The sequence below is a fragment of the Mesoplodon mirus genome, assembly GCF_964341445.2.
Source record: "Mesoplodon mirus genome assembly, chromosome: 6".
NCBI classification, from domain to species: Eukaryota; Metazoa; Chordata; class Mammalia; order Artiodactyla; family Ziphiidae; genus Mesoplodon; species Mesoplodon mirus.
The window spans coordinates 4,778,782-4,792,304 of NC_138982.1; the positions used below are offsets into that span (position 1 = coordinate 4,778,782).

At 40.5% G+C, this 13,523-nt stretch overlaps 1 protein-coding gene across 6 annotated transcripts in view; it reads right to left on the reverse strand.

Moving 5' to 3' along the window:
- DZIP1L (DAZ interacting zinc finger protein 1 like) overlaps positions 1-13,523 on the reverse strand; it is a 48,856-nt gene that overhangs the window by 18,804 nt on the left and 16,529 nt on the right. For 4 of the 6 annotated variants that reach the window (XM_082625940.1, XM_082625939.1, XM_082625936.1 and 1 more), the window contains 4 exons: positions 13,316-13,400; positions 10,366-10,499; positions 9,528-9,689; positions 5,693-5,821 (listed from right to left, as the gene is read on the reverse strand). In XM_082625940.1, coding sequence (XP_082482066.1) covers positions 5,693-5,821; positions 9,528-9,689; positions 10,366-10,499; positions 13,316-13,400 — 510 coding nt within the window. The remainder of the gene's footprint in view (positions 1-5,692; positions 5,822-9,527; positions 9,690-10,365; positions 10,500-13,315; positions 13,401-13,523) is intronic. The other 2 variants (XM_082625938.1, XM_082625937.1) reach the window with 1 other exon arrangement.

The window sequence follows — 13,523 nt, forward strand, 5'->3', positions numbered from 1 at the left end:
ATCTAATACAAATCACAAAGAAAAAACCTGTAGCAGATATACAAAAGATAAAGAGAAAGGAACCAAAGCATACTGTGACAAAAAAATCATCAACTCACAAATGAAGAGAGCAAGAGAAAAAGAAAGGGACAAAGTAACTACAGAACAATCTGAAAACCATTAACAAAATGGCAATAGAAAATCCTTACCTATCAGTAATTACTTTAAACTTAAATGGATTAAATTCTCCAACCAAAAGATCAAAAGTGGCTAAATGGATTTTTTTTAAAAGATCCAACTATATGCTGTGTACAAGAGACTCAGGTTAGCTTTAAGGACACACATAGGCTGAAAGTGAAGGGATGAGAGAAGACATTTCATGCAAATGGTAAACAAAAGAGAACAGGGTACCTATACTTATATCAGACAAAATAACTTTAAGTCAAAAACTGTTACTAGAGACAAAGAAGGTCACTACATACTGATAAAGGGATCAATTCATCAAGAGGATATAATGACTGTAAATATACAGTCAGCCCTCCATATCCATAGGTTCCATATCTGTGTATTCCACATCCATGGATTTAACCAACCATGGATTGAAAATATTTGGAAAAAAGTTCCAGAAAGTTCCAAAAAGCAAAACTTTAATTTGCCTCATGCTGGCAACTATTTACATAGCATTTACATTGTATTACAATATTTATAACTAGTTACATAGAATTTACATTGTATTAGGTATTATAAGTTATTAGAAGTAATCTAAAGATGATGTAGAGTATATGGGAGTATGTGCAAAACATCAGGGACTTGAGTATCTGAGAATTTTGGTATCCTTAGCAGGTCTGGAACCAATCTCCTACGAATGGATACTGAGGGACGACTATATACTCACCCAACATAGGAGCACCTAAATATATAAAGCAAATATTAACAGAACTGAAGGGAGAAATAGACAGTAATACAATAATAGTAGGGGATTTCAATACTCCACTTTCAACAATAGATATATCATCCAGACAGAAAATCAATAAGTAAACAATGCACTTGAACAGCACTATAGACCAAGTGTACTGAACAGACATACATAGAACATCCCGTCCAAGTAGCAGAGTACATATTCTCCTCAAATGCCCAAAGAACATTCCCTAGGACAGATCACACGTTAGCCCACAAAAGAAGTCTTGCCAATTTAAGCTTGAAATCATATCAAGTTAATCTTTTCCAACCACAATGTTATGAAACTAGAAATCAATAATAGGAGAGAAACAGGATAATTTACAAATGTGTAGATATGAAACAACACATTCCTGAACAAAGAAGAAATCAAAAGAGAAACAAAAAAATAACTTGTGACAAACAAAAATGGAAACACAACATACCAAAACTTCTGGGATGCAGTAAAAGCAGTTCTACAAGGGAAGTTTACAGTCATAAAATTTTACATTAAGAAAAAGGAAAGATCTCAAATAAATAACCTAACTTTGTACCCCAAGGACCTAGAAAAAGAAGAATAAACTAAACCCAAAGTTAGCAAAAGGCAGGAAGTAATAAAGAGTAGATTAGACATAAATGAAATACAGAATAGAAAAACAACAGACAAGGTCAACAAAAGTAAGAGTTAGTTTTTGAAAAGATAAACAAAATTGACAAATCCTTGGCTAGATTAAGAAAAAAAGAGAAGTCTCAAACATATAAAATCAGAAATAAAAGAGGAGACACTACAACTGTTATCACAGAAATGCAAAGGATTACAAGAGATGTCTATAAACAGTTACACACCAATAAATTGGATAACCTAGAAAAAATAGACAAGTTCCTAGAAACATACAACCAACCAAGACTGAATCATAAAAAAATAGAAAATCTGAACAGACCAATAATGAGTAGGGAGATTGAATCAGTCGTCAAAAATCTCCCAACAAAGAAAATCCCAGAACTGAATGGCTTCACTGGTGAATTCTACCAAATGTTTAAAGAATTAATGCAAATTCTTCTCAAATTCTTCCCAAAAATTGAAGAGGAAGAAACCTCCAAACACATTTTATAAGGCCAGTATTACCCTTGTCAAACACCAGAGAAGGACACTACAAGAAAAAAAATTATAGGCCAATATCCTTAATGAACATAGACGCAAAAATACTCAACCAACTACAAGCACATTAAAAGGATCATACAACATAATCAAGTAGGATTCATCCCCAGGATACAAGAATGGTTCAACATACACAAATCAATACATGTGATACACTACATTAACAAAATAAAGGATAAAATTATATGATCATTTCAATAGATGTAGAAAAAGCATCTGACAAAATTCAATATCTTTTTATGATAAAAAAGGAACTCTCATCAAAGTGTGTATAGAAGGAATATACCTCAACATAATAAAGGCCATATATATGACAAGCCCAGAGGTAACATCATACTCAACAGTGAAAAGCTGAACACTTTTCCTCCAAGATCAGGAACAAGACAAGAATGTTCATTCTCACTATTCTTATTCAACATGGTACTGGAAGTCCTAGCCAGAGCACTGAGACAAGAAAAAGAAATAAAAGGCATCCAAATTGGGAATGAAGAAGTAAAATTATCTGTTTGCAGATGAGATGACCGATGACCTTACAAATGGAAAATCCTAAAGACTCCACCAAAAAAAAAAAAGCTGTTAGGATAAACAAATTTGGTAAAGTCGCAAGATACAAAATCAGCATGCAAAAATCAGTTGTATTTCTCTACACTAAAAACAAACTATCCAAAAAAGAAATTAAGAAAACTATCCCATTTACAATAGCATCAAAATCAATTAAATATAGGAATAAATTTATCCAAGGAGGTGAAAGAGCTATACAGTGAAAACTATAAAATGTCAATGAAATAAATTATAGAAGACAAATAAATGAAAAGATATCTCATGCTCATGGATTGGAAGAATATTGTTAAAATACCCATACTATCCAAAACAATTTACATATTCAAAGCAATCCGTATCAAAATTTTAATGTCATTTTTCATAGAAATAGAAAAAAAATCCTAAAATTCATGTGGAACCACAAAAGACCACAAATAGCCAAACCAATCTTGAGCAAGAAGACAAACTAGAGGCATCACTTCCTGATTTCAAATTATATTACAAAGCTACAGTAATTAAAACAGTATGGTACTGGCATAAAAACAGACACACAGACCAATGGAACAGAATATGAAATCCAAAATTAAACCCACATATGTATGGTCAACAAATCTTCAACAAGGGCACCCAGAATACAAAATAGGAAAAGAATAGTCTCTTCAGTAAATGGTGTTGGGGAAAATGGATATCCACTTGCAAAAGAATGAAATTGGACCAATATCTTACACCATACACAAAAGCCAACTCAAAATGGATTAAAGACTTAAATGTAAGACCTGAAACCCTAAAACTCCTAGAAGAAATCAGGGACATTGATCTTGTCAATGATTTTTGTTTTCTGTTTTTGGTTTTTTTTTTTTTGTGGTACACGGGCCTCTCACTGCTGTGGTCTCTCCCGTTGCGGAGCACAGGCTCCGGACACGCAGGCTCAGCGGCCACGGCTCACGGACCCAGCCACTCCGCGGCATGTGGGATCCCCCCAGACCGGGGCACGAACCCGCGTCCCCTGCATTGTCAGGCGGACTCTCAACCACTGCGCCACCAGGGAAGCCCTTGTCAATGATTTTTGGATATGATACCAAAAGCACAGGCAACAAAAGCAAAAATAAACAAATGGGACTACATCAAACTAAAGTTTCTTTACAGCAAAGGAAACCATCAACTGATGAAAAGATGACCTACGAAATGGGAGAAAATATTTGCAAACCATGTATCTCATAAGGAGTTAATATCCAAAATACAAGGAACTCATATAACTCAACAGCAAAAACCAATCCAATTAAAAATGGACAAAGGACTTGAATAGACATTTCTCCAAGGAAGACCTACAAATAGTCAACAGGTATATGAAAATGTGCTCAACATCATTATTCAGCAGAAAAATGCAAATCAAACCACAATGAGATTATCACCTCATACCTGTCAGAATGGCTATTATTTTTAAAAGTAACAAAAGATAACAAGTGTTGGCAAGGATGTGGAGAGAAGGAAACATTTTACACTGTTGGTGGGAATGTAAATTGGTACAGTCATTATGGAAAAACAGTATGGAGGCTCCTCAAAAAAATTAAAAACCAAGAGAGTTACTCATTTTCCCAGGGGAATCTCCCATGTATCCATGAGGTATACATGTTAACAAACTTGTTTGTTTTCCTCTTATTAAAAAAATTAAAAATAGAACTACCATATAATCCAGCAATCCCACTTGATTTTGATTCAAAGGAATTTAAATCAGGATCTCAAAGAAATACTCACACTCCCATGTTCATGGCAGCATTATTCACAATAGCCAAAATATGGCTACACTTACCCCCAAATCCAATGAGTTATATACATTAAATATGCACAGCTTTTTACATGTGAATCATACCTCAATAAAGTGACATGTATGAATGAATGAATGAGCAAACAAACTAACAAAAAGAAAACACAGGAATATTTTCTCTTTTTGGCCACACTGTGCAGCTTGTGGGATCTTAGTTGCCTGACTAGGGATCGAACCGGGGACCCTGCCAGTGAAAGCATGGAGTGCTAATCACTGTACAGCCAGGGAATTCCCATGATTATTTTCTTTTTAAATCTCAGAGTGGCCATAAACAAAAGACTGATAATCTGATCATTTTGACCACATAAACGTTATTAATTTTGTATGGTCAAGACCATGATAAAGTTCAAGGATGACTAGGAAACAGGGGAAAATAGCCACAACAAGAGCAACAAAGGGTTGGTTAATTTCCATACGTTCTACAAACTCAAAATTGGTAAGGAAATCAACAGAAAAAATAGGCAAAGGATGTGAAAGAGTTCATAGAAAGAGAACGGCTTTATAAAATGTGAAACTTGAAACATCAAGCCGTGGAAACGCTTCACCTCTGCTAGTTAAATGTTACGCTCTTTCTTAACAGTCTTGGAGAGCAGAAGCGGGGCAACATGATTGAACGACTGTGCCAACTGCCCTTCCTTGCCATGGAACTATCAGTGACACAGACCACATGTAACTGGACTGATGTAAGGTTCATCCAGTGGAGGCCAGGCCGCCCCCTCCCAGCCCATGGCAGTAGGTTGTGCATAAGTCTTCCCAGTTCCATATCCAGTGACCTCACATTAGCAGCATGAAATCAGCCATGGTGGGAAGATTTACACCACAGAAAATGGCAAATGCTACAAATCAAAGCTTTTTTAGTTCCAGACAACCAGTTGTTAAGTATTTAACGTCACACCATTAGACCCATGCCAAATATCTTCAAAGCCAGAAGATTGTCACACTTTCTAAGAATTGTTTTCAACTGGGTTGGAACCAAAATGAGGGCAAGGGTGTCCAGTAAGATACACGGCTGAATGTATTTTGAAAAAACTCCCAGGCAAATTTGACATTGCACACAAGTATGTCACCAGACTCACCTGAGAACCCTAAGAACCCTACTCTATGCTTTCATGAATTGGCAGAAGGTTTGAAAATATAGAACTTTGATGTTTTTCAACTTCCTTTAAACCATAGCACAAAACCGACAAACTCTGTTGGAAGACAGCATGGTTCTCGCCTGGCTCTGGGAAGAAAGGCATGGGGCATCAGCTCACCTGAATCTCCATCTTCTCCTTCAGGCCCTGGAGCTCCTGAGCCTGCCTGAGTCGTTCCTCGGGCTCCTCATCCTGCAGGGACCCGAGGTTGGACTTCATCACCTTGTGGGACTGCAGTGCCTGCAGCTTCTGAAAAGACCAGGGTGCAGTTTCATTCAGATGAAGATCTAACCATGATGTTGTCTTTTATACCCGGAGCGGTGTCAGAAGGGCACACCTAACCCCAACCACAAAGCACCAACCTGAACTCACTAGGTATCTGCATGCCTGCAAACATTCACACAAGTTCACACTCCCCTTCACTGGTGTTCTCCTGAGAGCTCAGCCCTTGCGCAGGAGAAGCAAATTCCCATGGAAGAACAGAATTCAAGAGTGTCATTTCCATTGCGCTGAAATTCTGCTGTACTTCAAACCCGGAACTTTCCTGACAGCTTTCCCATTTCTTCCTCAGTCTCGAATAGGCTGAAGAGAATCACACTATCTGAGCCTTGAGGAGGGTCTCAGGCACTCCAGACCACTCCCTGAGGACTCCTGCCCCTCTTCCCACAAAGAAAAACCCTGGCTGTCACCAAGAAGGTCTGGCTTTTCACAACTTGGAGTCATGTCACCAATGCCTAGTGCTTCCCAAGCTAAGGGTGTATGGTGTGAAGGAAAAGGCATGGAAAAGTTGGATCAAAGACAAGGTGCCTTTCCACCCGACTATGGTTATATTTTTAAATAGATCACTACTGCAGTGACAAAAGCAATGATCTCCATCTCCATTACTATATCAGACTCATAAGCCCTATTAAAGCTTTAGAGAACAGTTAAGTCCCTGAGTTTAACTTCTCTCTCTTGCTAATCTTTAACTCTTCTCAATTCCTGCTAAAGCAATATTGGGGCCAAGCGTTAACCATTTCTAAACCCCTTGAATATTTTTGTAGAGTCAAATGCTTTATCAGATGTATGCACAACTTTCTGCCCCTGATGTGTCACTTCTGTCTCCACACTGCTGCTTATGACACACCAGAGAGCTGGCTTTCTTGGCATCACAAACCTTCATGGTGTTTTCCTTTCAACTGGGGTAAAGTGGACTTACAGTGTTTTTCACAATCACTCTAAATGGAATCATATCTGTTTCCCCATCCCCCAGAATTTTTTTTTCCCTTTTCTGCGGCACGCGGGCCTCTCACCGCTGTGGCCTCTCCCTCCGCGGAGCACAGGCTCAGCGGCCATGGCCCACGGGTCCAGCCGCCCCGCGGCACATGGGATCCTCCCGGACCGGGGCACGAACCTGTGTCCCCTGCATCAGCAGGCGGACTCTCAACCACTGCGCCACCAGGGAAACCCCCCCAGAATTTTTAAAAAATAAATCAACAAGATAATTATCCAACTACACTGAGAATTTTGTATCCAGTTTGGTTCCTGTACTTTAATAAAAGTGAAATAATAAAATGTCAGGTGAGGGCTTCCCTGGTGGTGCAGTGGTTAAGAGTCCACCTCCCGATGCAGGGGACACGGGTTTGCGCCCCGGTCTGGGAAGATCCCACATGCCGCGGAGCGGCTGGGCCCGTGAGCCATGGCCGCTGAGCCTGCACGTCCGGAGCCTGTGCTCTGCAACGGGAGAGGCCACAACAGTGAGAGGCCCCCGTACCTCAAAAAAAAAAAAAGTCAGGTGAGAGGAGATGGGGGGGAGACACACAAACACAAAAATACAACAGAAGCCATCCTATAAGGGAAAGGCAAAAAAAAAAAAAAAAAAAAGGATGTTCCAGTTTAGGACAGTGTGATCCAAGTTAAAGGAAACCATGGATGGTAGTGAGAATCATGTCCTCATTTACCACAACCCAGGATTTCCTCACCAAAAGTAACCTTTTGATTTTTGAGGACACGGTTTATGAACGACAACTCCAAATTCAAATCAATACCTAGGTATCTAACGTGTCTAGTCAGCGAGTACCATGTCAGGGGAAGCATGGGAGTCAGGGAGTTCCAGATGAGCTCAGAGATGATGGGTGTGGAGCTGGGGGTTAGGAGTATGACGTCCACATGGTGGGGCAGCATCTTGTCCTCCATAGATCATCCCTGTCCACCCTGGGGGAACACTTAGGAATGGGAGGACTTGGGTCACTATCGACACACACACACACACACACACGCAGAGCTCTCATTGCACTCCCACCGCCCTCCATCCTTGGCTTTCCGTCTCAGATTGAGACCACCAAGGCTCCACACATATCCTACGACAATCCCCTTCTAGAAAAGTTGTCTAGGTGTTTCTTTAGGCAAAACATGCAATGATCATGAGAAACACTATTACACAATTCATTTTCAAATCAAGAAAAGATTCTCCTTGATGTTCAGAGGACCAATAAGAGCTAAATACATCCTGAAAATAGTTCTCCTCAAACATTGTCCCTGATACAGTTTTAGTTATACAGGTTTATATGGGAAGATACAGTCCACAGATAACTTTAATAAGGTTTTCTTTTTTTTTTTTTTTTTTTTTGAGGTATGCGGGCCTCTCCCATTGCGGAACACAGGCTCTGGACGCGCAGGCTCAGCGGCCATGGCTCACGGGCCCAGCCGCTCCGCAGCACGTGGGATCTTCCTGGACCGGGGCACGAACCCGTGTCCCCTGCATCGGCAGGCGGACTCTCAACCACTGCGCCACCAGGGAAGCCCAGTAAGGTTTTCTCGAATAAACGTAATAATGTATCCAGTAGAAGAGCAGAGGCTTTGAAGTTTAAGGAGCTGGGTTCAAATCCCAGCTCTACCTCTTAACAGCTGTGTGACCTTAGGCAAGTTATGTGACCTCAGTGTCTTCACCTGTAAAGGAGGAATGATAATAGCTTTAAAAAAAAAAAGAAATTTATTATTATATTATTTTACTTTTCGGCCACACTGTGCAGCACGTGGGATCTTCGTTCCCTGACCAGGGATCCCTGCGGTGAAAGTGCGGAGCCCTAACCACTGGACTGCCAGGGAATTCCCTAAAAAAAGAACTTCCAAAAAGAAATTAATAAACTAATGACACACCTACCTTTAGAATCTTATAGCTGTTTGGTTGTTACAAGGATTAAAAGTTAGTGTAGGGCCTCCCTGGTGGCGCAGTGGTTGAGAGTCCGCCTGCCGATGCAGGGGATGCGGGTTCGTGCCCCGGTCTGGGAGGATCCCATATGCCGCGGAGCGGCTGGGCCCGTGAGTCATGGCCGCTGGGCCTGTGCGTCTGGAGCCTGTGCTCCGCAACGGGAGAGGCCACAACAGTGAGAGGCCCGCGTACAGCCAAAAAAAAAAAAAAAAAAAAAAAAAAAAAAAAAAAAAAAAAAAGTTAGTGTATACAAAGTACTCTGCACGGGGGCTAGAAAAGTTTCAGTAAATGTTAGTGATTATGTGTGACCCCCACAGACCCCAACAGAGAGCCTGGCCTGTAGCCAGGGCTCAGCAAGTACTTGTTAGAAGAAAAATGCATTCATTTACATTTTGCCTCATTTCTTGTCCAGTGATGAAAGCCCTTTGAGAAAATAAGGATAATATCTCAGGAGCTCTTACTATATGCCAGATAATGTTAAGTGCTGTCTATGTGTTAATTTAACCCTTTCAGAAACGTATCCTACAGAAAAGAAACTGAGGCACAGGAAGGTTAGGTAACTCGCCTAAGATCACACAGCCAGTATGTGATGGAGCAAGCAGGGATTCAATCCTGGGCACTGGCCTCTAGTATCTGGCCTCACAGTGTATTACCCACCCCCAATGGCAGATGACAGAGAACTAGTACAAACAACGAAAGGAATTTTGAGAACAAATAAGCAGGTTTTCAACTAAAGAACTCTGAGAAGCCTTTTAGCTTGGGTACCTCTTCTAGCGTAGAGTTCTGGTTGGCAACACTTTTAAATTCATCCCAAAATAATTTTTTGAGCTTGTCTATTTCCCCGTATAGCTTGGCCCGCTCTTTTTCTTTCCATTCATCAAATTCTTTCTTAGCTTCTGCTTCCCTTTGGCGAGTGATCTCTGCTTCCTACAAAGAAAAGCAAGAACAAGAGAATCATTAATTCCACAATATGACTAATATTTACCGAGAAACTGCTAGGGCTCCTTGTCCGTGCAAGCCACTATGGAGACCCAAAGAACATTCATCCCCCAGTCCCCACTGTTGGGACTGGGAGTGGGATTAGTCTTATCTGAACCGTAAAGGCCCTTGAGGATGCGGATCATGTCTTTTCTCTCTTTATATTCCTCACAATGCCTGGCATAGTTGGTGCTCAGTAAATGCATGCTGAGGGAAGGAGTGATGAATGAATAAATGCCGGAAGGAATGAGGTAAGTTTGTGCATTTTCATTTACAAATATTTACTGAGTACCTCCTCTGGGCTGCCTTTGGGAGCTTATCCAGTCTTTGTCCTCAGAAAGCTAACATTATATTGTAAGAAGTTAAGATTCAGGTTCAAATGCTCTCAGAGGGTGCTAATGCAAGAAGCTGCAGCTCTCTTTTGGCCATACAGGTCTGACCAAGTAACTGAATTTTCCTTGCCAAACTACCTAAAATCGTTTAGCACATCCAGGAAGACGCCATCCTAGCTCTGTCTCCGGCTCTAGGAAACAGCCAGAATTTTGTTCCTGTGGGATGCGGGTGCATCATGGGTCTCTCAGCCAGTCCGTGACCAAGCCCCCTGCCGTTTCCTCTCCATGCCCACCTGAAGCTGCCGCTGCCTCTCCGCTGCCCTCTGCGCTTCCAGCTCCCCTTGGGTCCACTTCAGCTTGGCCCACAGCTCTTCCAACACCTCCTCCACTGGCTGCTCCTGCTTCTTCTGCTTTCCCGTGGGGTCCACTTGAAGAGAGGGTGATGGTGTAAGTCAAAGTCAGTGGAATGTATACCGTCACACCTCAGTCTGGGTTCAGCTTTGCCACTTACATTGTACACTGACTTTGGGCAAATGACAGAACCTCCCTGACCCTCTGTTTCTCCAAACTGGAAAATGGACATAGTAATAGCACCTAACCCAGAGAGTTATTGTGAGGATGAAATGTGATAATGCAAAGGGCTTAGCGTAGTGCCTGGCAGGACAGCTCAATCCACGTGAGCTACTGTTGTCATTTAAAATAACTATTTTGACAGTACGAACACATGGCAATGTGAATGCGAAATCAGCAGAGTAACAGAAGCAGAATACCAAATAGTGTGTACACACTGATTATTAACACAAAGAACATATCTACGTATCCTGAGGGCAATCAGAGGGGAATTTAAAATAGTGATAATAATTGTAGCTTTAAGTTCACTCTTCTCAGAATACAGTGTAGTTTAAATGTGTAGTTTTAAACTTCCAGTGAAAAAAAGGCAGCATGCATTACGAAGAAACCTTGAATTACAGAATATTCTAACTAAATCACATAATGATAAAGTAAGAGTTAAGGGTTAATGAAAAAGACACCAACTGTACTTGAACATTTGTTACTTTTTTTTTTTTTTTTTTTTTTTTGGCTGTGTGCAAGGGCTTTCTCTAGTTGTGGCAAGCAGGGGCCACTCTTCATCACAGTGCGCGGGCCTCTGTCGTGGCCTCTCTTGTTGCGGAGCACAGGCTCCAGACGCGCAGGCTCAGTAGTTGTGGCTCACGGGCCTAGTTGCTCCGCAGCATGGGGGAATCCTCCCAGATCAGGGCTCGAACCCGTGTCCCCTGTATTAGCAGGCAGACTCTCAACCACTGTGCCACCAGGGAAGCCCAACATTTGTTACTTTTTAAGGTACATTTAGAGACTATTAGATGGTACTGTTATTGAAACTTTAAGCTTTACTTTGAAAAGAAATATATGGTTTTTCTCAGATGGGACTTTTTAGAAACAAGCAACTTTTAGATGCAGTGTAAATTAATTTGGGTTAATTAAGTGATCTGAGGTGAGTCTGGAATGGGAGGGCTGGGTTATCTGAGAAGCCAGCGGCCTGACAATAAGTTAATGAACATTAATGTAGCAAAAGTTGCCTTAAGAACATATTTTCCCTCTCCTTACATCACTTTACATTAAGGAAATAACAAGGAATATGCACAACGATTTATGTACAAGAATGTTATCATCATGTGATTTATAATAGGAAAAAGTTTTAGTAGCCCATATAAATTGAGAAATAATTCAATTGTGAAATATATTATGATCGCCACACGATGAAATACTATTTAGCCATTAAAAATCATGTTTTCAAAGATGATTTACTGACTTTGGAAAATGTGATATATTAATTGAAAATAAGCAGTGTCAAAACTGCATCCTATATGACTATATTTGTATAAAGAAAAATAATGACTGCGAACATACCAACATATTAACTGCAGGTGAAATTGTCCACAGTTTTTATTTTCTCTTTTCGACCTTTCTGTATTTAAATTTTCTAGATCAAAGGCATATTTTTTCCAATTTCTTTATTGTGATGAAATATACATAACACAAAATTTACCACCTTAGCCTTTCTTAAACGTATAGTTCGGTGGTATTACATACATTCATAATGTTGTGCAACCATCACCACCATCCATCTTCAGAATGCTTTTCATCTTGTAAAACAGAAACTCTATTCTCACTAAACACTAATTCCCCATTCCCCCTTCCTCTAGCCCCTGGCAACCACCATTCTACTTTCTGTTTCTATGAATTTGACTATTCTAGGTACCTCATTTAAGTAAAATCATATAGTATTTGTCCTTCTGTGACTGGCTTAGTTCACTTAGCATAATACCCTGTTGCAGCATATTGTAGAATTACCTTTCTTTTTAAGGCTGAATAGTATTTCTTTGTATCTATATACCACACTTTGCTTATCCATTCATCTGTCAATGGACATTTGGGTTCTTCTACATCTTAGCTACTATGAACAATGCTGCTATGAATATGTGTACAAATATCTCTCCAAAGATATATATCTTTATCAGAAAAAAATATTTGATAAGTGGAAAATCTGTTTTTCTTTAGCAGCCTCCAATGCAGAGCCAAGAAGAATTAGATATATAATAAATGCATAGTAACTAGGTGAATTGTGCTGTTTTAAAACTCTGTTCTTTGAAAAAGAAATTAAAATAAAGGGGAAAATATTTTATTCAATGGGATTTTTATATTTAATTTATATTACATTTTATCACATTATATTTTCATATCTATATTTATGTTACGTTTTAACAGCTATTTCTTATTGAACCTCAAAAAACAGATATAAAGTATGCAAATTACAGTGATTAAGTCATAATAAGCTCATGACATTAAAAAAGTCAAAGAATTGGTCTGACTGCTCATTAAGCCCAGTTAAGCTTATTCACAGTCAGCACCAGAGAACAGCAAATTCCAGAAGGCTGGGAGGTAAGGGCCCTTCAAAGTCACTCTGTCTGACTGTCCCATTCACAGTGAAGGACACAGAGGAGGAAATACTGACCATGGTCACATAACAGAAGGGGACAAAGCTAAGACTAGAACCTACCTGTCTGACTCCCAGCACTTTTTCTCTAAACACGTGGTCAGAAACCCTCCCCGCCCCATGTGGGATCCCCCCATCCTCAACTGGATGATGAGGTTCTGAGGGCAGCTTTGGTGGGGTACATGCCCCTCACCCACTGAACACAAGCCCAGGCCCTGCACAGTCCCAGGAGGGCCACCTGGACTCACCACCTTCCACCACGCCCGTATGTCTGCGCTGGATGTGGCCCCGGAGGAAGGTGGCGTTCATGAAGGTCTTGTCACACAGGTGGCACTACACAGAGGGAAGCAGTGGGAAGTGCAGTATTAGCTCACCTGAGTCAGCCAGGGATTCTCCCTCTATCAAAACTCTCATTCCTTGGGCCCCCTGGGCTGCTTCACAAGTAAAGAGTTTGAT